The 21,028-nt window shown below is 40.9% G+C and overlaps 2 protein-coding genes across 2 annotated transcripts; one reads left to right on the top strand and one right to left on the bottom strand.

Moving 5' to 3' along the window:
* Positions 1–3,271: 3,271 nt before the first annotated feature.
* LOC119656175 (putative nuclease HARBI1) lies at positions 3,272–4,911 on the top strand. Its single transcript, XM_038062521.1, has 4 exons — positions 3,272–3,929; positions 3,986–4,152; positions 4,213–4,483; positions 4,540–4,911. Exons 1-4 carry the CDS (start codon positions 3,774–3,776, stop codon positions 4,891–4,893), a joined length of 948 nt encoding a protein of 315 aa, XP_037918449.1. The 5' UTR covers positions 3,272–3,773; the 3' UTR covers positions 4,894–4,911.
* A 5,883-nt stretch (positions 4,912–10,794) lies between these two features.
* Positions 10,795–20,793, bottom strand: LOC119653624 (large subunit GTPase 1 homolog). The gene is made up of 5 exons (XM_038058397.1): positions 20,616–20,793; positions 19,462–20,550; positions 19,245–19,398; positions 18,980–19,185; positions 10,795–12,329 (listed from the first exon to the last, which is right to left on the bottom strand). Exons 1-5 carry the CDS (start codon positions 20,709–20,711, stop codon positions 12,087–12,089), a joined length of 1,788 nt encoding a protein of 595 aa, XP_037914325.1. The 5' UTR covers positions 20,712–20,793; the 3' UTR covers positions 10,795–12,086.
* Positions 20,794–21,028: the final 235 nt, after the last annotated feature.

Raw genomic sequence — 21,028 nt, 5'->3', positions numbered from 1 at the left:
GAGAAATTGACGAAAAAAAATATTTAAATTATAATTTATTCTTAATGCCGATACCGCAAATACTATGTTTTAAAGTGATAGAACAAAATCGAAACATCTCCAAATTCAGTATATAGCACAATAGGTGGCTAAAATCTGTCTTTTTCTAATCTTCCCCCAGAAAAGCGTCAGTCCTGCCGATTATTTAGGGTTCCCCCCATTATGTTTGAAGCGATAGGGGATGAACGCTTAGGTTTGGGGAGGCCGCAACAGGGCCACTATGTCATCTGGCCCCCATGAAGAAGAGAGGAAGACTGGGGCCACCCGTTATCTAGGTGCCAGAATCAGTTCAGGACTAGTCCTTCCCCGTCCATCCCTCGCGCGTTAGTTTTTTGGTGTTGTGATTTCGTCCCCTCCCTTACTGTCTTTAGGCAGTTCAGCTCCTTTGATCTAGAAAATGTCGGTAGCATCAACCCACATCGAGATTTCACGTCTCTATTCGAGTAATTTATCGCGAGTGGGTTTAGTTTTTTTCACTATTAAGTCTAGTGTCATGATACATAATAATAATAAATTACAAATCATAAACTTATTAACAGAATATGAATTCACAGTACAATTGTACAAATAAAATGTACTATAGCAATGCACTAATGACACCGACCCAATATTTTGTGAACTAAAAATAATAATTTAGGCAGGTAAAAAATTAGTCCCGTAAGAATTTGAAATTGTATAAAAGGCGAGAATTCACAAATAAAATTCATTCCATATCTGAGTTCCAGCATTTTTGCTACTCACAAGGAGTATATAGCTTTTCAGCTTCTCCTAGATTGGAATTAGGAGTATAGCTCCCTAGCTTCTCCACCTTGCCCACGGGTCAGGCCAGTGCTCCAGCGCCCACGCTGCATTGGAAGCCGAGTTAGAGCTATCTAACTGCTCGCCCTTGATCCCGTGTATACCACCGCACCTGGCTAGAGCTACAGCGCCTCACGCTGCTCTAGCCCGTAAATCGGGATCAACCAGTTGCGGCAAGGATACCATAACATGGCGAAGGTGACATCGGATCAGGAGATCATCGATCAAGCATTTGAGAATTTATTTATGCTGGCAGAGAAGGAAGCCCCCCAACCCAAAGCAAAGCGGCCGGAACAAAATATCGAAAAATTAACGATGTATCCAGCAAACTCGAAGTTGCCGATCACGCCACAACGAGTCGTTATAAAATTCATACCCTTGTCGGGTTTTGAATTCAATAAAAACGTGCTATATGCCTCCCGTTGCCGCTTTCGGTAGAGGCGCTGAGACAGCGTCTGATGAGATCCTACGCATATCTTGAAAGAATACACACGAAGTCTCTGTCAGATCGACCTATTTCTTTGTGTTTTGGCATGAATCGAGGAAGTTGAATGATTTTCAAAAAATGAACGAAAAAGAATTTCGTGTGGCGATAAAACATTACTTTATGAAAGGCAAAACGCCTCAGGAGACAAAAGAGAAGCTAGATAAATATTATGGTGACTCTGCATCTTCGATTAGAATAGTTTGGTTTCAAAACTTTCGGAGTGTCCACATGGGCACAAGTAACGCTGAACGTTCTGGACGCCCCGTTGAGGTTACTACTCAACTGTCACTATGCATGAAACTTAGATTCACCAGTGCACTCCTGAAACCAAGGGAAACCCAAAACAATGGGTTATCAAGGGGCGAAGATAATACCTTCGCCCGGAGAGATCATGGCAACTGTCGATTGGCCCACAAAAAAGTCCTTTTCCATCACGACAACGCACCAGTTCAAACCTCCTCAGGTGTGGTCGCAAAATCAATGGAAATAGGGTTCCAACTCATTTCTCACCCCTATTCTCCGAACTTGGCTCCCTCGGACTACTATTAGTTCCCAAATTTGAAAAATTACTGGCGGGAAATGGATTTTATTCAAACTAGGCGATGATCGCAGAAACGAATGGCTATTTTTCAGACTTGGACAAATCCTATTGCTCGGAAGAGATCAACAAACCAGGACAACATTGGAAAAAGTGTATAAGCCTAAAAGGAGACTATGTCGAAAAATAAAAATTGTTTACCCGAAACTAAGTAATTTTTATTTTTGAACGAACTTTTCAAAAGACCCTCGTAGATTCGAAATTAGCTCTTAAGATATAAATTATCAATCTATGAATGTAATATGGACCATTCATGTACTAGCGTTTTCTTTTGCTACTAACTCAGTAGTAACACTTCTCATAACATCATTCTATCCATATAATTAGTACTTCCATAAGCATCATAACACCTCGCCACCGACATGTACGTATACATTTACGTCGCAAGCTACTGGCAAATAGCACGACTCAGATGACAAACATGTGAACACATTTCTCTTTTATTAGGTCCGAGCTAGCGGGACCTTGCATAGTATCAAGCAAGCTTGCGTGACGAGTCTCTTCGCAAGGATGGGGAACGATGTATGCAGTGGTCGATGGGCCAGATATTGAAACGCTCTAGCAAAAATAGAAGCCCCAAAATCCTGGATATGTTGAAAGGAAGTCTAAAGGCTGAGGTCCGTTGCCCAGAAGGGAGATAGGTCGATACCATGCTAGATGGACCTGGAGTGCTAAAATTCGGTGACCATTGCGCAATGCGGATGGACAAGTTGTCCCTGACACTAAGACCAGTGTGACTGGTATACGTCGATTTCCTCAATGCAACTCAACCAATTCCTGGAAAAGTTAAGTGGAATGGAACTGTCGCTGAAGACTGGTCTGGTTAAGCAGATGCATAGTGGAATGCTGGTCAGGCAACGAAAGCAGCTGCCGCGGCTGAAAGCAGTATCAATCCCTTCGAGTAGCTTCCTCATCATTTTTGTAATAGCAATATTAGCGTAGGTTATTGCCATACGCCAATGACGAAGGAAGGGACGCGACCGGCAGTGCAGTGTAGTCAACTCGACTGTCGCTCCGTCATACCAACAAAAAAGTTCATAAAGTAAGGTACGTATGCAGTCGAAATTTAATACAAATCGCCCTTTCCCCTTTTTATGTGAAAGGCGACAAAGAGATGAATGTGATATGGATTTGGATCCAGACAGTGATACTGGCGAATCTCCGTGGAATAGTGACGATGATTTTGCATTATCGGACGAGCAAAATGCTGAAAGTGAGTGGAACGAGCATGAAGATGAAGAAGATATTGAACTGTACTTACTATTACACATCACACACACAAAATGGCGGCCGACTCTTCGTGCAAATGTGGCACGGTGGCGGCTTCGTTTTCGGTGCCGGCTGTCAAGAATATCTACCGTATATGCAAAAATGCAAATTTGTCAAAAATTTGGTCCCCTGCCCAACCCCGGTTTCTTCTCAATACTTATTTTAATAAGTCTATTTTGGGTCCCCTAAAGGGAATCCACGTTAATTTTCTTATATATTCAATTTTTACATCTGCGAATTATATTCAAATGAAATCAGAATATGATATCATTTTAGGAGCTTGTATTCTTTTCCTTTTGATAAATTTAAGAGCTTTTATTCTTCGAAGTAGGTTTCTGACATGTTTTTCGTATTTAACAAAGTTTAATACACAATTTCAAAAAAGTACTCTTATTATAACTCCGAGATATTAGAAATTATACTGATTTCCGTCTGTAAAGCGTAGTACTAAGTTTTTCGCACGAAAAAATATTTTCGAACGAAATTTTTTCGCTGTGGAAAATTGACAGTGGAGATTTGTGACAGTGACAGTGGAGATTTTCAATTTTAAAGAAAATAGCAGTGTTCCACAAAATACAAAAAATGTTTATCGATTCAGACTCTGATTCTGATTTGGAAGATGCTATTTTGTTATATAGTGCAGTGCTTGCCGAATCTATCAAAAAACAAAAAAAGAAAAGGCAAAATAAAAGCATTTATTTGAAGAAGCGACAAAAAAGTGGCAGGTTTGCAAGAGATGTGAGTTGTATTCTGCAAATTCGTTCAATTAGTATTTTTTAATTTGTCTAATATAGTTTCAGGATTTAATTAAAGATCCAATAAGATTCTGTGAAAATTTTCACATGGACGTGATAACTTTTCAGCGGATCCTATCGATGGTGACACCTTATTTGAAGCCCAAGAAAATGACTCGGCCAACAGATGGAATATCTCCGAATCAAAAGTTGGCGGCAGTGTTAGAGTAATATATATGTAGTTTCTTCTTATTTACATTGTTCGAAAACAACTATTGTATTTTAAGGTACTTCGCTTGCGGAAGTCTGCAAAGGCACATCGCTTCTGTGTATAGGATAAGTAAGCAACATTTTGGTAAAATAATTGATGAGGTTTCGATTGCCCTCATATCAGCATTAAATGAATACATTCCACCATATGATGCCAACGTCATGATTAATGCTGCAAATGACTTCAACTACCAATGGAATTTTCCAAATTGTGTTGGATCAATTGATGGAAAACATATTGCCATTAAATGTCCTCCCAAAGCTGGTAGTATGTTTTTCAATTACAAGGTAAAGTGATATAAATTATAGATTATCAAAAACTGTATTTATAATTTTATTCGTAGGGTTACCATAGTATTGTTCTTTTGGCTGTCGCCGATGCCAAATATAAATTTTCGTACATTGATGTCGGAGCTTATGGAAGCGAAGGAGACGCAGGTGTTTTTTCGAGCAGTAAATTGGGAAAAGCAATGGCAAACGAATCACTTCCAGTTCCACCAGACGCTAAAATACATGATAAACGATTGCCGTTCTTTTTCGTCGGAGATGATGCATTCCCACTTGGAAAGCGGTTAATAAAACCATACGTTCCGAAACGCAATCAAATGTTAGAACCAGATAAAAGATCTATAAATGGTCTTGCATTCCGCAACTGTAATAAAAGCACAAATATAATGCCTACACCAACATTTTCATAAAACTATATTACCTGGTCTTTTCATTTCTTTGGAAATCTTCTCCCAACCGGCAGCCAATGCCATACTTTTCAATGCCCTGCTTCGGACAAATCCCACACAGCACTATTTTCTTTTAAAATTTTAATAAATTTTTTCTTTTCATCTACACTCAACTTTTTCATTTTAAATTCTATAAATTAGGTCCGTCCACTTACAATAGCCAAACACAATAGAATTTTATAGACTGTTGGTCAGTCAGTTTATCATCTGCCTATCTGTCATATTTTCGCGCGAAAATAATGTGTAGGTGCATTGTTTTCGCACGGAAATTTGACAACTGTGTGTAGATTTCTGTGGATAATTGTGTCTTAGCTAATTTGGTCGAAATTTTTTCGTGCGAAAAACTTAGTACCACGGTGCGAAATTATATGTTTTTATATGAGATTTCACGCGAAAAAGCGAACTTAGTACTATGCTTAACTGTTTTCTTTCTGCACGAAACTCGTTCTTCTCACAATGACTGCGAACTGTCTTTTTTCTTATTATTATTATTTTTCCATCTGACGTGTCTCGTCACCTACTCTGTTCTTCACTCTTGTAGCGAGGTCTGAACTGAATGGAGAGCGCTGGTGACGTCATCTGTCCGCTGGTATTCGCGACATTCGAAATAAATTTCGAATGCCGCGAATCCTGCCGCACCACATCATCATCAATCTCATAGAGCCACATATACGTAAGCTAAAGAATGCAGCGCCTTTGCTTAGCTTCATGTCTAAAATGCGTATATGGATAATAATAACAACAACTCGTAACTATTAACAACTTTTCAAGAATAAATGCAAGATTTTACCACAATCTTGCAATATACGAGATATTAATTAGAAATTGCAAAAGAATATATGAAAATTCAACAATTTACCATGTTACGATCGCGCCACTGTGCGTACACATGTATAGCGATCAGGAGAAAGGTTATGGAATATATTCAGGTGGCTCAAGTGGTTAGGGCACTGATTCAAATCCTATTGATGGCGGAGAAGTAAGTAGCCCTCGATAGGAATGTTCTTTTTCATGCCAAAAACAAATATATAAAATTAAATGCATTCAGGATTAATGGCTTAGAATTTTGGAGGAAACAATATGAAAGCTTTTTACTGCTCCCGTAGAATGGAATGTTATGTTAAAATGAAATGAAGTGTCATGGAAAGGAAGTGGATCCATACCGGCACCTCTCCAGGCAGCAGTTATTATTAATGTTTGATTGTGTGTCTTCTAAATAAAAATCAAAGAATGCGGTGGTAGCGGCGACATGTATGCAACCTTCTTAATATGGAAATTGTTTTGTTTTCAATCAGAAATAATGAACATAATCATCATTATGTATTGTACAAAAGACTCTGTGGCGCGGCAGGATTCGGAGCATTCGAAATTTATTTCGAATGTTGCGAATGCGAACAAATAGATGGCGCGGAACTTTCCACTTTGTAGAGCTCGCCACGGGAGCGAGGAAAGTGTACCATGAGTTGGGGGCAGAAAGAACCACGTGGAGACGGTTCGTTCTCTTCTGCCTCCAGCGTTAAACGAAGCCGTCGATCAGAGCACTTTTCCTTTTTTCCCCTACTAAATCGGTCACCACGACATAATTAACTATTGACACAGGAACGACGTAGAATTTTGTATGAGTTTTATGAACAGTTAAGCTAAAAACGAATTGCTATGTTACACACTGGACCATTGAGGAAGTAAAAACAATTACAAGTGATTTGAAATACATGTAAGAATGAAGATTTCGGAAGTCTCAGGGTTTTACGTAAGTGGGAGTTCTAAAAATTCAATAACTATCAAATTCCGAGTTCGATTTACAGATTCGTAGCGATTACTCCACTGACTTTTGAGAAACATAAATAACGCGGATCAGTTTCAGCATAAACATGAGATAAAGTCGCTCTTTTTTACCTGCATATAAAGAGTATAAATACCAAATTGTGTGCAAACTGTATAATATACAACCCCGCATATTCTACCGACCTATTGCAATGTCTGACGCGAGGTATTTTCTGGGGTCAAACAGCACAGTCTCTCCTAGAATATATAAATAAAATACTCTGCGTAAACTCTTGCAAACCGCGTAAATATACCATAACCATATCAACCGTCAAACAGGTATGGATTGATGATTGAGGAGCTACAAGTCACATGGCGGCGAGCAGGATTTTTTTCGGCAGCTTCAATCCAGCGGAAAAAGTTATGTACTTCTTGTAGATGAAGCCAATGCAGTTCAAGTGAAGGGAAAAAGATCACATGTTATAAAGTATACAAACAACGGCAAAATCATGAATTGTTCATGTTAATAATGTGTTGTACATACCTACACTAAACTCAAACTTACTCTCGACGAAAAAAATAATTAGCGATGGTTATAAAGTTTCGAGAATGACAGATGTCGTAAGGTGAAGAATGGGGTGGTAAAAAGGTTCGTTACAGCTTCAAACAATTCATCGAAAAACAACAATAAAAATGGCGCACAACCCCCCTTTCTCCAAACGATCAGTAATTATGAAGTAACTTGTTTAAGTTGTTGTAACCTCGTAGCCTTATGATGAAACACAATACAGAAACTTGCAATTCATCATTGCAGAGGGGAAATGTGATGATGCCCAGTGCTCGTTAAGCGGACGGAAGTCAAGTCTGACGCTTTTCAATTGCCGCCCTTTGAGAAGGCGCGTTTAATCTGCGTTGAGGCGTAATTCCGTTCATATCGAGTTACTAAGGACAACGCGAAGTTCGAGAAGGAAGTCAGTGAACGGGACCCAGATATACTCGGTCAAGGAGCCGACATTATCGAATCGTCGCTTAACACTGAAAAGTATCGGGCGATCAAAGGCAGAATCATTAACGCATATGCGGTGTCGGAGGAGGTTGAACTTCATGAGCTGTTGAACGGCTTACTTCGCGGAATGAGACTGAAACCAAGTAAGCAAATTACTGATGCTGTTCTTAGAACGTTCTTGCTGCAACTCCTGCCAGCCAATGTGCATGTGACCGGGTGAACGTAGATAATTTACGAATCTCGTTAGCCATGACATCGAGAAACAATTTTTGACAGCGTAAAAGGTTTTTCGATGTCAAGGGAAACAAGTCGGGAAACCGGAAGCTGGACGCTTTAGGTATGAAAAGTCTTTTTTTGTGTATTTCTTATATAAAAACATTTGTACGTAGTACCTAATGTATATGCGTATATTATGTCAGAATATTCAATTTAGGGTGATACTAACGCTCAACTTATAATTTGCACGGTTCGGTAGGTTCTGCGAATGGGTCCGACAAAGAGATGACCACTTTCCATTAAATGTCGATACGACCTAGAAATATATATTCTAAAAAACGCCAATGTGAATAAATCACATGCATTGCATTTCTTGCATGCATTTCTAGCTCGAACAAAATGTGTGCATATGGATATGAGTAATGCATATGCACACGGAATGAAATGTGAGATTTGAGAGCACGCGCCTCATGAGAATTAATAGTAAGTGCAGTGTTCGAAGTAATTTGGTATTGAATTACTTTCGAACCAATTAGGTCAAATATTGTTGTTGGTAGATTTAGGGTTATTTTAGGTTTAAGAAATTGTATAAAAGAAAATGAAAAGAAGAAATAAATGTTCTTATTGATTCTAACTTTAGGCAGTTTACTTTCTGCATGCCGTATCCTCGCGGCAAAGTTTAGATCATAAGATCCTTTTAGTAACCACGGCAAGTGTTCAGGGATGAACATATTGCCATTCTATCTGCGGTTTCACCGCTTTGTTAGGTAAGGAACGTTAGATTCCTTTTGTTCCCTTTTTACATTTGAACTCTTTCGCTAGCTCCCTGCCATCATCTGAGGCTAACTCAGACGGCTCCATCAACAACTTTATTACCCTACAACCTTTAACATTACAAGGCGATCCGACCATCCAACCTTTATTATTACATGGCGATCCTGCAACTGTCGAACCTCGGAACTGCGTCCTTCCAACTATCGGCGCTGCGACTCATGATCCTGCCACTGTCGAACCACGGAACTGCGTTCTTCCAACTATCGGCCTTGCGACTCATGTTCCTCCAACGGTGAACTGCGACCCCGCAACTTGCGATCTGGAAGTCACCCCAACCGACATCAAAACCGACGAACTGAGGATTTTTAGCCCAGAGGACATCGCAACCATCGATGCACTTTTCCATAGGCTCAAGGAATACATACCCCAGGCAGCAACCGCGGAAAAACCACCCGTGTACATACCCACAAAAATTGGCACTCACGACCCTAGAGGACGAAAGCCAAGGGATATTGGAAAATATATAGCCAAGTACAACCAAACAAAGGAAGCCAATACGTCTGCAGTCAATACTTCCATAACGAAGAAGAGAAAGCCCAGAGGCGGTAGAAAGACTCGTCTCAAAAGAGAGCGAACAGAACTTCATCGACTACTGAGAATCTCAGTCGGTGATCAAAAAACGTTTGCTCTTGGGCTGCAGCTCAGACGTTTCGGCGCTCTATGAACGAAGTGTTTCGAAAGTTAGATTTTCGTTTGTGTTACGTCGACATCCTGGTGGCATGCGAGTCAATCGCACAACATTTAAATCATCTGCCCACAATCTTTCAGCGACCCACCAAATATAGACTTGTTATAAACGCGCCTTCGCAACTAACGAGATTGTTTTTTGGTTATCAAATGAACGAGCAGGGAATCCTGTCGTTGAAGTGTGGCTTGCCTATTCTCCATACGAGGATTCGCTTCTTTGAACCATTCATATGGCAGGCATATAAAAAAACAAAAAGGATTTGGAGACAGCTATAATAAAATCTGCCGCTTTGTAAAATTTGCCTGCAACGGAGTGCTAGAGCTCAAATCCAGCGATAAGGCTGCACCGCTAGATCACTGCACCTAGACGGTCGCAGTGAAGAATATAAAATTAAACTTTTATCACCTGTTTCAGATTCTACTAGAATAATTCCGAATACCTTCCATTTTTTCATTCGCAAATTTAAAAATAAAGTCTCAGAACAGAGCAGTTATACAAATTCCAAACTTTTAAATACACTACAAGGAAATTGCAAGCGCGATCAACTTCAGATAAAAAAAAACTGTGCAAGAAACAAACGAAAAAATGCAAAGTGAATTTAGGCAAGATATGGGACTCCTGGTCCCCGAAGTTAGGTTTGGAAATACCAATGATGGTAACACGTAACGAGATTTTCCGCAGACCCAGAAACATTTTCCAGGATCACCGGAATCGAGATGGACCCCATCAATCAAATGCGAGCCATATTAAAAGTAATTTCTTTCGGAAACAATATTGCCGCCGAAACAATTAATTTCTTTGCTTACAAAAAAGACAAAAAAATATGTGTAACTATATGAATAGCAGCATATATCACCTACGGTCCACAAAATTTCAATGCATGGGGCGACGCGTAGGGCCTTAGAGAGAAAATTCGGGCCCGGGGTGGAAATCATGTTAAAAATCCAGGCCCGAGGTAAAAATTATCCCTTTTTCCTCAGAGGAGAATCCCCTTTCCACCCCCTCTCTCGTCAAGCCGACATGCGGTATTTTCGATAGGACAATTTTCACAAGAAGCCCGCAATAAGAACTTCAAACAATATCGATTAAATTTTTCGAGAAAAGGCAGTATGGATACTTTTAACAGATTACTATTGACTTAAGATCCTTATTTAAGTTCAGTTAGGCAAAACAAGACGAGTCAATTTTAATACTATCGGACAAGGATTATAGCGATCCACACGAAGCTAATAGCAAAGAGGAAGAAATCAAAACCGAAAACGAATAAAACCCTATTGTTTGTTCGTGTAATATTTTTGACCGATTTTATGATAGGAATATGTGTGACAGATAAACTAGAAAAATCTGAGCTCCCTCAACTGGAAGAAATGGCAGCCCCGCTCAGGGACAACTCACAAACAATTGCCTTTCTGGCCTAAAAAACTTCACTAAACCATATCGAAGTGTATGATAAAATATGCAGACATTATAGATACGCGAGCAGAGATCTCTATATTTTTATCCGACACGCGCATGCGTAATACAAGGAGTTACAAGGATCAAATCTCTCGGAACAACACAAACTGAAATATACTTTAACGTACAAGTCTCAATAAAAATAGTTACCAATGACCCATTGAAGTGAATGCTATATGAGGACTTGATTTCTTCACAAAATTTAAGGCAGCAATCGACTATGTACGAATTACCAATATTTGACGGACAAAATGTCAAAATATCAGTAGTTTTCTTAACAGGACGACCGTAGCGTCCATTTGATTCAGACCAATACTTTCATTTCACCTTAACAAAATTGACAGTTGATTGTATAAGAACAACTACCGATACACTACATGCTCGTTTTTCATGTGTCTGCATCTGGGTAAATTCAATCGAAGAAACATAAAGGGACCTCCAATCATATTGGATGGAGCACCATCATTCTAACTTTTTGTTAATTTGAAGGTCGAATGCTACAAAATATTTAAGTATAAAGAGACATAGTCATTCGTAGCCACAAGATGTTACCATATGTTGTAAATAAAATTGATCAAAAAATATTGTGAAAATTTGTTCTGCAAAACATAAAATAAGGTACTATGCCCTCATTTTACTTATTTTTCTTTCTTGTCACGTTTCAGAAGTTGTTTCTAACTTCAAAATACAATAGTCAACACATGCTAGACAAAACTGACGTAATAAAAATATGAAGACATCAAATCCAGAATGGGCCATGCCTAATCAATCCTGAATTAAATATCGACTAATCAAAATTTCTTCAAATTTCATGAATTAATACATAAAGACACTTCATTTTTCTTGAACAATAGCATATTTTTTTACAATTCAACATTCAACTTTGATAACTATCAAATTTCATTAAAAAATTAGGTTTGAACCACCCTGGCTTTGAAGTCCTCGTATATGTTGCTGTTGTTGCCAAATTAAAATTCAAATTTGTTTCCCTACTATTGAAATCTAGACTGACGCCAAGGAGCTAGAAACTATTCATTTCATAGCTGTTCGAACCCAACTTCGCTTCTCCCAATTATCATAACTATTCTACTTATTATTCACAAATAATCATATTTAAATTGCTAACTACAATTTTCCCCCTGAGAAACGTGCAATATTCTTACTCATATATGCATCGAATCCTCCAAAAACTTAATGTTGATCCAAATGTCCGAATTTCTTCCTTAATTTTTCACGTTTCTCCTTCTTTACATTTCGCCAAGGTTTAGCATATTGCACACTATCCAAACTTTGCATTGATCCACTTGTGCTTGCTTCACCGCCAGTTGGTGGACGTATGTGTGGAAAATTTGAACGCCCTTTGATAAAAGCAGTATTTGTTGATCGTTGGAAAAACTGATTATCCAGTTCTTTGGATGATGCAGTTTTGTTTATCTGATAAAGAAAAAAAAAATAAAAAATATTGTAAACATAAATGATTCACAAGATGTTGAGTGTTAGTTTTCATTGATTACAACGATGCTATGCATCAGAGTTTGAACGATGATATATTCGGGCATTATGCGACATCTACCTACATGGTTGGCATTAACCTTTTGGTGGTGGCACACCCCACGACTTCCCAAAGTGCGCGCACTCCTTCTCTACTGTTCTGCACCAAGTGTGCTTGGGGCAACCCACTCATCTTGGTAGAGTGGATTCCACTGCAAGACGTAGTCTACAATATAATTGTCGTCCTCTTGAAAGTATGACCAATTCACTGCCATTTCCATCTTCCGATCACAGTGCTTACGAGTGGCAGGTCTGTGCGCCGAGAAATTTCTTCGTTTCAAAGAGTGGCAAGTCAGCACACTCCGATGATACAACGCAGACAGGTATTAAAGAAAACTTAGAGCTTTTAAGTAACAGTGGAGTTTACTTTCCATGTTCTACTCCCATGCAGCAAGAACACTAGCATATAACAGTCTCAACTGGTGTTGAAATAACTACATTTCCAGATTTTAGACAGGGTAGCCAGAGGGGATCTAGCGCCGTTAATGTATCGGGCAACATCCAGTTCATGAAGCAATTCGTCAAAAGCGTCAAATAACCTCGTACATTTGCCACCACGGCAGCACATCATCCACAATGCCTTCAATATTTACGAATTTTCGACCAAACACACAACGAATACCAAGAGCCACCGAATTCATCTGATTTGGTTCCTTGAGATTTCTTTTATCCAATTAGGTTAAAAGGTCAGATGTCGGATATCAGTCGACTCAGCTGAGATTGAATTTTCTTTTTTTTTAGTCTTAGTCCCACATTCACAAGCGGGGTCGGCTCGTCTTGATCGGTTGCACCAGTTTGTTCTATCGAAGGTCTGATCTGGACGTAGTCGCAAGGCCTTCATATCACCATCCAGCATATCAATCCCCTGTTGTTTCGATCAGCCTTTTGGTCGTTTACCATCGACTTCGACGTTCAGACCAATCTTAGCAATAGAATTCAAGTTGGCACAAATTTCGTGACTATACCATCGAAGACGTCTCTCTTGCAGTTTTTCCACAATCGGTACAAACCTATATCGATCGCAGATCTGATCAAAACGTGTCACACCACTAATCCAACCCAACATCTTCGTCTCCATTACCGCAAGACGCCATTCATTGTCTTTTATAGTTGGCCAACACTCAGAACCATAGAGAGCGACAGGACGGACGACATTGCGCTAAATTTTAGATTTGAGACGTTCGTTGATCCGTAGATCACAAACAATACCAATTGTGGAACGCCACTTCACCCAGGTTGCATTAATGCGTGAAGCAATTTCTTATCGTAGTTCTCCATTGACTGAAAGCATTGACCCGATGTATTTAAACCGCTCAGTTACGGGCAAATCACTACCGCTGACAGTGATTGTGCCTTTTTGATGAATTCAGTTTTATTCAGATTCAATATGAGACCGTGTTTCAAGAAGCGATCATTCCATTTTTGGACAAGTTGCTCGAGATCATTTTTGCTATGAGATGCTAAGGTGTCGTCGTAGAGCATACCAGGTGAATTTGTGTGGCACACGATCAAACTCTTTCTCCAAATCCGAATTTTGCCAATTGGCCAGCGTTTTATCGTTGAGAAACTTGTGATATAGCCATTTTTTCACGAACCTTCATTTGAACATCATCATTCCATACCCAAGTATCTCGATTGATGAACCACTTACCTGGCTTGGTAACCCCGAGGGTTGCATAGGCCGTTTTGTGAATCGTGTCTTTAACTTGGTTCCACGATACTTCCACATTCGTAATGGTTGGTAATCACGTGAGATTATTTCTTCTCACGAAATCGCCACCATTTAATGCGCGGCGGGCCAGTGCGTTCCTCACGCTGTTTTATACATGGCTTGATTTGCAGAACAGCAATTAACGACCAATATTGAGATTCGATGACCTCATAACATCTTTAATGGCATCACGGAAATCCTCTGAGATGGCAATGTCAACACCGTATTGAGTGTTTGGGCTGCCAAGATAGAGAAATTTATAGCCATTTTGCGGCGTTCACGTTCTATATTGCAGCTTTTGGCATCGGATTTCTTGTAGGGCGAGATCAATGCACCTTTTCGAAGGGCCGTTGCGAGTTCCTCCGGCTTTCCAGTGAGGATTGCGAATATTTAGCACGCAGACACGTATTGGTTTTGCTAACACCATCCATGCGCCAAGAACGCTTGCCTATTTCTGCCGTATCGACTGATCTGAATGGCTTACTTTTTGACAAAGCTCGGTCCAGGCGACCGTAAATCCGGGACGTATGACCGGAAACTACTAGCTATGTACCTAGCGATAACACACTTGCATCTTATGGTTGAGGCAAGGTAGTTCACCATTTTTACGGATCACATACCGCTAACCTTCCACAAAAAGAACGAGGGCTCACCACGTCAATTTCGCTATCTATATTATATTTGTCAGTTTAACACCCATATCCAGCACGTATCCGGTTGCGACAACGTTGTCGCGGACGCATTATCGCGCATTGACGAGTCGCAATCAATTATCGATTACGCAAAGCTTAGTGTCTCAATCCACTGTCGAAGAGCTCAAAATGCTTCAACAAGGCAACACAGGGGCTTCAACTAAACCAATTCGGCTGCAAACTACGGTAAGATGTACTCATCTAACTTACTTATCCTATCCAGGAACAAACGCCACAGTTAAACTAGTAGCACATAGTTATGTTTGGCCATCTGTCAAAACCGATTGTAGAAATTGGACACGTGATTGCAATAATTGTCATCGATCAAAAGTGACTCATCATGTGGCTGCACCAGTCGAGAACTTTCTGCCACCATCACCTAGATTCGAGCACATTCATCTGGATTTTATCATTATGCCTTATTGCGATTGGCAACTCTACCGCCTGACCATGGTAGATCGTTTCTCACATTGGCCGGAAGTAGCACCAATCCCCAATCAAGAAGCCATCACACTTGCCAAAGCGTTCCTTGACACATGGATCTCCAGGTTCGCCATAACAGATCAAGGAAGACAGTTTGAATCGAGGTTGTTCCAAGAACTCAACAACCTGACCGGCAACTAATGGCATGATCGAGCGTTTTCTTCGTCAGCTCAAAGCAGCAATAAGATGTCACAATAGCCGCTGGATGGAAGGATTGCCCGTCATGCTACTAGGCATTCACTCAGTTTGGAAAGAAGACCTCGGCCCAACTGCAGCAGAAATGGTGTATGGTTAGCCGTTACGCTTCCCACGCGAATTTTTCCAGTCCAAGAACGAGCAGGCATACACTTCTAATTTCGCTAATGAGACAGCGTTTCCAAATGTTATGTCCAGTCAATGGGAGTCGATATGACAGCAAAAGAATCTTCATATTCAAAGACCTGACAACAGCATGCAATGTCTTCATCCATAACGATGGTCCAAAGAAAATACCCCAACTTCCGTACCAGGACCCATATCGGATGATCAGTAGAACGGATAAGTTCATTGAAATAATAAAAACTTGTTTCTTTTTCGTTGGTGTGGGTATTTATTCTTGCAAATACCGATATTTCGGAAACCACTTGTTCCCTTCATCAGTGCAAACAAGTCAACAAGGGCTTGTTAGCACAGTGGTTCCCGAAATATCGGTTTTTGCAAGAAGAAATATCTACGCCAACGAAACAACAATTTTTTTATTATTTCGAAGTGTCATTACAGTATCCCTAAATCGGCTCAAACCTGCTTACGCGATGGCCGACAACAGGAAGCTTCCGTCGCAATGCCCACTCCCGAGAGAGACATCCGAAAAATCATTCAAGTTCCCGTTCAATACCCTGAAGTGGCAAACTCAACGAAATCTGGCAGACGGGTTAGATTTCACAATCGTTACCAGACAGGCATTCAATAATTTAGCAAGACCACAGATTGACAACTGGGGTCACGACACCGCCAACTGAACCATCCTACTATCAACCTAACCTAGCAACTCCCAAAATGGCATGACCACATCCGATATTGATATGGGGTTGCACCAACCGTACAAAAATTGCGAGGTATCTTTGATACCCACTGGCCAAGGTTAGTCTGAACATAGAATCACGATTGAAAACGACCGCTAGCTGGTGATTTGAGACCCTCTCGACGCCATCCACATTAGGCCCACGACCGAGCGAAATGGCGCAGCTGATCAAGACAAGCAGATCTCGCCTCTAACGGCGACAAAGGCATTCAGGTTTTGTATTTACTGTAGCTTAATTTGTTGATACTAAGAGTATGTACAAATCATCAAATTGCACTGTGCGCGTTTTTGGATGTCTAAGGAGCATTCGACAAGGCATCGCACACAGAGATACAAGATGCCCTGAGCCGGAAAGGAATGGTAAACACCCTGGCATTCTGGATGGACAAAATGCTAGAAAGCAGGCAAATAGAGGCTGATGTGGAGTATGGTAGTGGATGAACTCCTGGACTTGTTAACAATTACTGGAATACAAGTCCAGGGTTACGCGGATGACATTGTTTTAATCTGTAGGGGCAAATATGAAGATACCCTATGTGATAGAATCCAAACTGGACTAAGGGTTACTAGTACCTTGTGCAGGAAGGTGCGACTGCTGATCAACCCAGCCACCATAGTACCATCCACTAGGAGGCGTAAGCTGGATCACCTGAAAGTCATAACATTACATGATATGGAGGTGAAACGAGAAACAGAGGTCAAATATTTGGGAATCACGCTAGACCAAAAATTACTCTGGAAGACATATGTCGGAAACACTTGTCGGAAAGCCACGAGGGCTCTGATGACTTGCAGATCCATAGTAGGAAAAAAATGGAGTTGCAGCCCGAAGATACTACTTTGGATATATACTGCAATGATTACCTATGGAGCGGTAATCTGGGCAGAAAGAACCGAACTCAGCACACAAACCAGGGAATTACATAAGCTCCAAAAGCTGGCTTGTGTGTGCATCAGTGGGGCAATGAGGACATGCCCAACGGCATCCCTGGAGGTCCTTCTGGGATTAACCCCTCTCCATCTGCACATACAGATGCAAGCAAGGAGATCAATATTCAAGATGACCGATAGTATGGGTGAGGCGGGGAGCTGCCTAAATCGAAGGAAGATTGATATTCTTTCTAGGCGATATCCAGAATTACTGATACCAAGGGATAACATGACAACGAGGTTTCACTTCGATAAGAAGTTTGAAACACGTTGGAGTAACAAGGCAAACTGGGAGAGCGTGGCTGCGACATACGGCTTAAACCAGCAACTGATTACTTGGTACACTGACGGATCCCTCACAGCAGAGGGAGCGGGTGCCGCTGTCATTGGTCCAAGGAAAATGTACTTTCGAGCCAATGGGCAGGTACACTAGCATATTCCAGGCGGAAATCTACGCCATAGACAAATGTGCCTCCTTTAATCTGCAAAAGAACTATAGGGGGCAGAATATAGCTATTCTCACCGACAGCCAAGCAGCGATCAAGGTACTTAGGTCCAACCAGGTGAACTCTAAACTGGTATGGGAATGCCTTGAGAGACTGAATTCACTCGGCTCGTCCAACAAGGTCTGGATACTTTGGGTTCCAGGCCATGGTGGGTTGGAAGACAACGAGGCAACGGACGAACTAGCCAAGAAGGGAGCAGGGACGCTTTTACACGGGCCAGAACCCCTCTGTGGAATCGGAAACGGTTGGCTTTCATAATCATCAACGGCGCAACAACCGGTATCCGGTCTAGGCCTGCCTTAATAAGGAACTTAAAACATCCCGGTCTTGCGCCGAGGTCCACCAATTCGATATCCCTAAAAGCTGTCTGAGGTCCTAGCCTACGCCATCGCTCCATTTTAGGCTGGGTCTGCCTCGTCTTCTTTTTTCATGGCTATGAATCTAAGAAATGAAGAGGCTGAGGAAACTATACTGGGCGGGCCTACCAGGGATGGAGCAGTCCAGGATGCTTATTCGGGGATACGAACCCATACGCACAAAGGATTGCTTAAACCTCACCAAAAATAACTTCCGAATCATAGTGAGAATTCTCACTGGTCATTGTCGGCTGAACTATCACCTAGGGCAGCTAGGGATATCTACGGACACTGCCTGCAGGTTTTGTGAGGAGGAGGACGAAACCTCTACACACGTCCTGAGAGTGTCCGGCACTTGTGCAAAGTAGGTCGACGCAACTGGGAGAACACTTAATACCAGATGCAAAGCTGAAAGGTCTGGAAGTAGGGAACATACTAAAGTTCCTAACGGTTATAGGCCTGCTTGAGATACTATGATCAATAGGTACACTATAACCAGTAAAAAGGGCGCAATAGTTCTTCAAGGACGCGGTGCGACTTTCCCTTAACAGAATAATAATTTATAATACTCTACAAATCATAACAAGTCGACGACATTTTAATATTTTAAGAATTTAATGGCCCATTTATTAAATATCATGAGAATGATTAGGATAGTTCAAGTCATCAAATTTTGGGTTTACTGCATTTCTGGACATATTAACATTCCAAATTTCATGAAGCCAACAAAACCCCAAGAGACCTCGCTGAAACTGCTGACATTACCTAATGTAAATTAAGCTATAAATGACTCACCCTCATTGCCCTCTGCTGGCTTTGTGGCAAATCTTTCTCGTCAACTTCCTTTCTCTGACGCGGTGGATATTTGTGAAATTCTTCCTGTTTGTAACCAGGCGGCGCATGGCAATATAAGAGCTTGCCGTTGACGTAGTCTTTCAACACATATCTGGCGGACCTCGATTGATCGGGTTGTCCATTGGCAGTCATGAAACCACGATTATCTGAGGGATGTTGTCAAATTACAATCCACCTGCTCATCACTATTTAACCAATAACTTACATCCATATGAAAGAAGCAATTCTTCAGAAAAAGGCGGTCGATCAGGATCTTCTCCTTCTTGCGGCTTCGCGATTATGATTCCATATTTATCTTCCAATACATATCGTGGTATTTGAGTGCAAAGTAAATTAACTGGTGGCACATGGTCTCTCATCTGAAATATATAAAGTTGTCAGCAAAAGCTAAGGACGAAACACTGGAAAGCACTGGATCGGACCTGATCAATTGGTAAAATTCCGTTCAAAACCATATCAGCTTTGGTCAACACGAAGCTCGGCATCACCAAACCAGGACAATCACAGAGAAGTAGATCCGTGTCAAGGTATAACGTTTGAAAATGTTTGGTCTTGCCGGGAGTGGCAGAGACTGATACTTTCTTCTCAGTCATTAGAGCATTGATGGTACTACTTTTACCCACATTCGGGTAGCCAACCAAACCAATTGTTACATGATCAGCAGAACACTTAGGCCCCTTGTGAATTGTTTTAAAAAGGTCGATTAGTTCCTGCCGTGTCAATACTAACGGATTGTTTCTGTTTTCGAACTCGACCAATCCCATGCGCTTTTCCAACTCCGCTAATTTCTGTTCTGTTTCATCGAGGCTTCTAGATAATTGAGTAGCTTCATCTTTTAGTTTTTCCGAGAGTTCTGTATCATCTTTCGGTTTTTCTTCAGCGTCCAAGGCAGAGAAGAATGCTACTTTTAAATTTTGAGCGTCAAAGTAACGGGCCCAAGCAATCCGTTGGTCCAAGGTCAAGAAATCGGCTTTATTTATAAGGACCATATTCATCTTATCTTCGCTCACTTCTTTCACGTACTTCTCCAAATCCTCATTCCGGAACAGCAAGGGGTTTCGGGCGTCAACAATTTGGATGACAACATCACTACGCTCTACCACCCGCCATAATTGGCGCCAAAACTCTAAATTCTTCTCGTATGGAGTTAGCAACAGTCCATCCTTTTCTTGCAACATTGCAAGTCCTCGACGCCACTCTAGGAAGGATTCATTTTCAGCTTGCTGAAGTTGTTCTGCCGTTGTAGTACTCTGCCACTTGGGACGGCGAGGGATCTTCAATAAATCCTTTTTGTCCACATGTTTTTGCTTCATCTCGTCCTTTTGCGCACCCGTAAGGAGGCCAGCACTGCTTTTTGGGTTGACGAATGAAATGTTCAACTTTTCCGCTTGAAATTCAGTTCCAGCCAATTCTGCAGTACGCAGGAAGTCGTGAAAGGAAGATTCTTCAGTGACTGACTGCAAATTGAGGCGTCCCCAATCGTATCCATCTTGCATTTCTGTTGTGTGGATCTGTTGGAATGTTCATATTGACGCTTGTAATGAAATTGAATGTTCACTTGTTGAATCGAATTTACCATTGAATCATTGTCGACGACTCTCCTCTTCGTATGGCCAAATCGATCTTTTATCAGACTTCGCCCTAAGGCATTGGCTTTATCCTTTTTCCCCATTGGAAACTAGCGGTTTTGCCTCAAATTCGAACTAAACTTTCCGCGGACAACTGGCACATGTGGAGTGACGTTCACCAATAGATGCGGTTATCTTCTTCTTCTTTTTATTTGTGTTCGTTTGCCGGGCAAAAGTGTTATACACTTTTATCAGCTGAGATGGTTCTGATGTGAACTGTTATACTGAGGAAATATTTTGATTCATTTTGATTTACCAAATTTAACAAAATTACAAACTAATCTCACTTCTAACACTTATTTTTACAGAGTTTAGTTGTTCTGCTGCCCAAGATTGAAAAAGAACAGAATTAGAGTAATCT

This window comes from Hermetia illucens, chromosome 4, assembly GCF_905115235.1.
Source record: "Hermetia illucens chromosome 4, iHerIll2.2.curated.20191125, whole genome shotgun sequence".
In the NCBI taxonomy this organism is placed as follows: Eukaryota; Metazoa; Arthropoda; class Insecta; order Diptera; family Stratiomyidae; genus Hermetia; species Hermetia illucens.
This window is presented reverse-complemented; position numbering and strand designations above follow the sequence as displayed.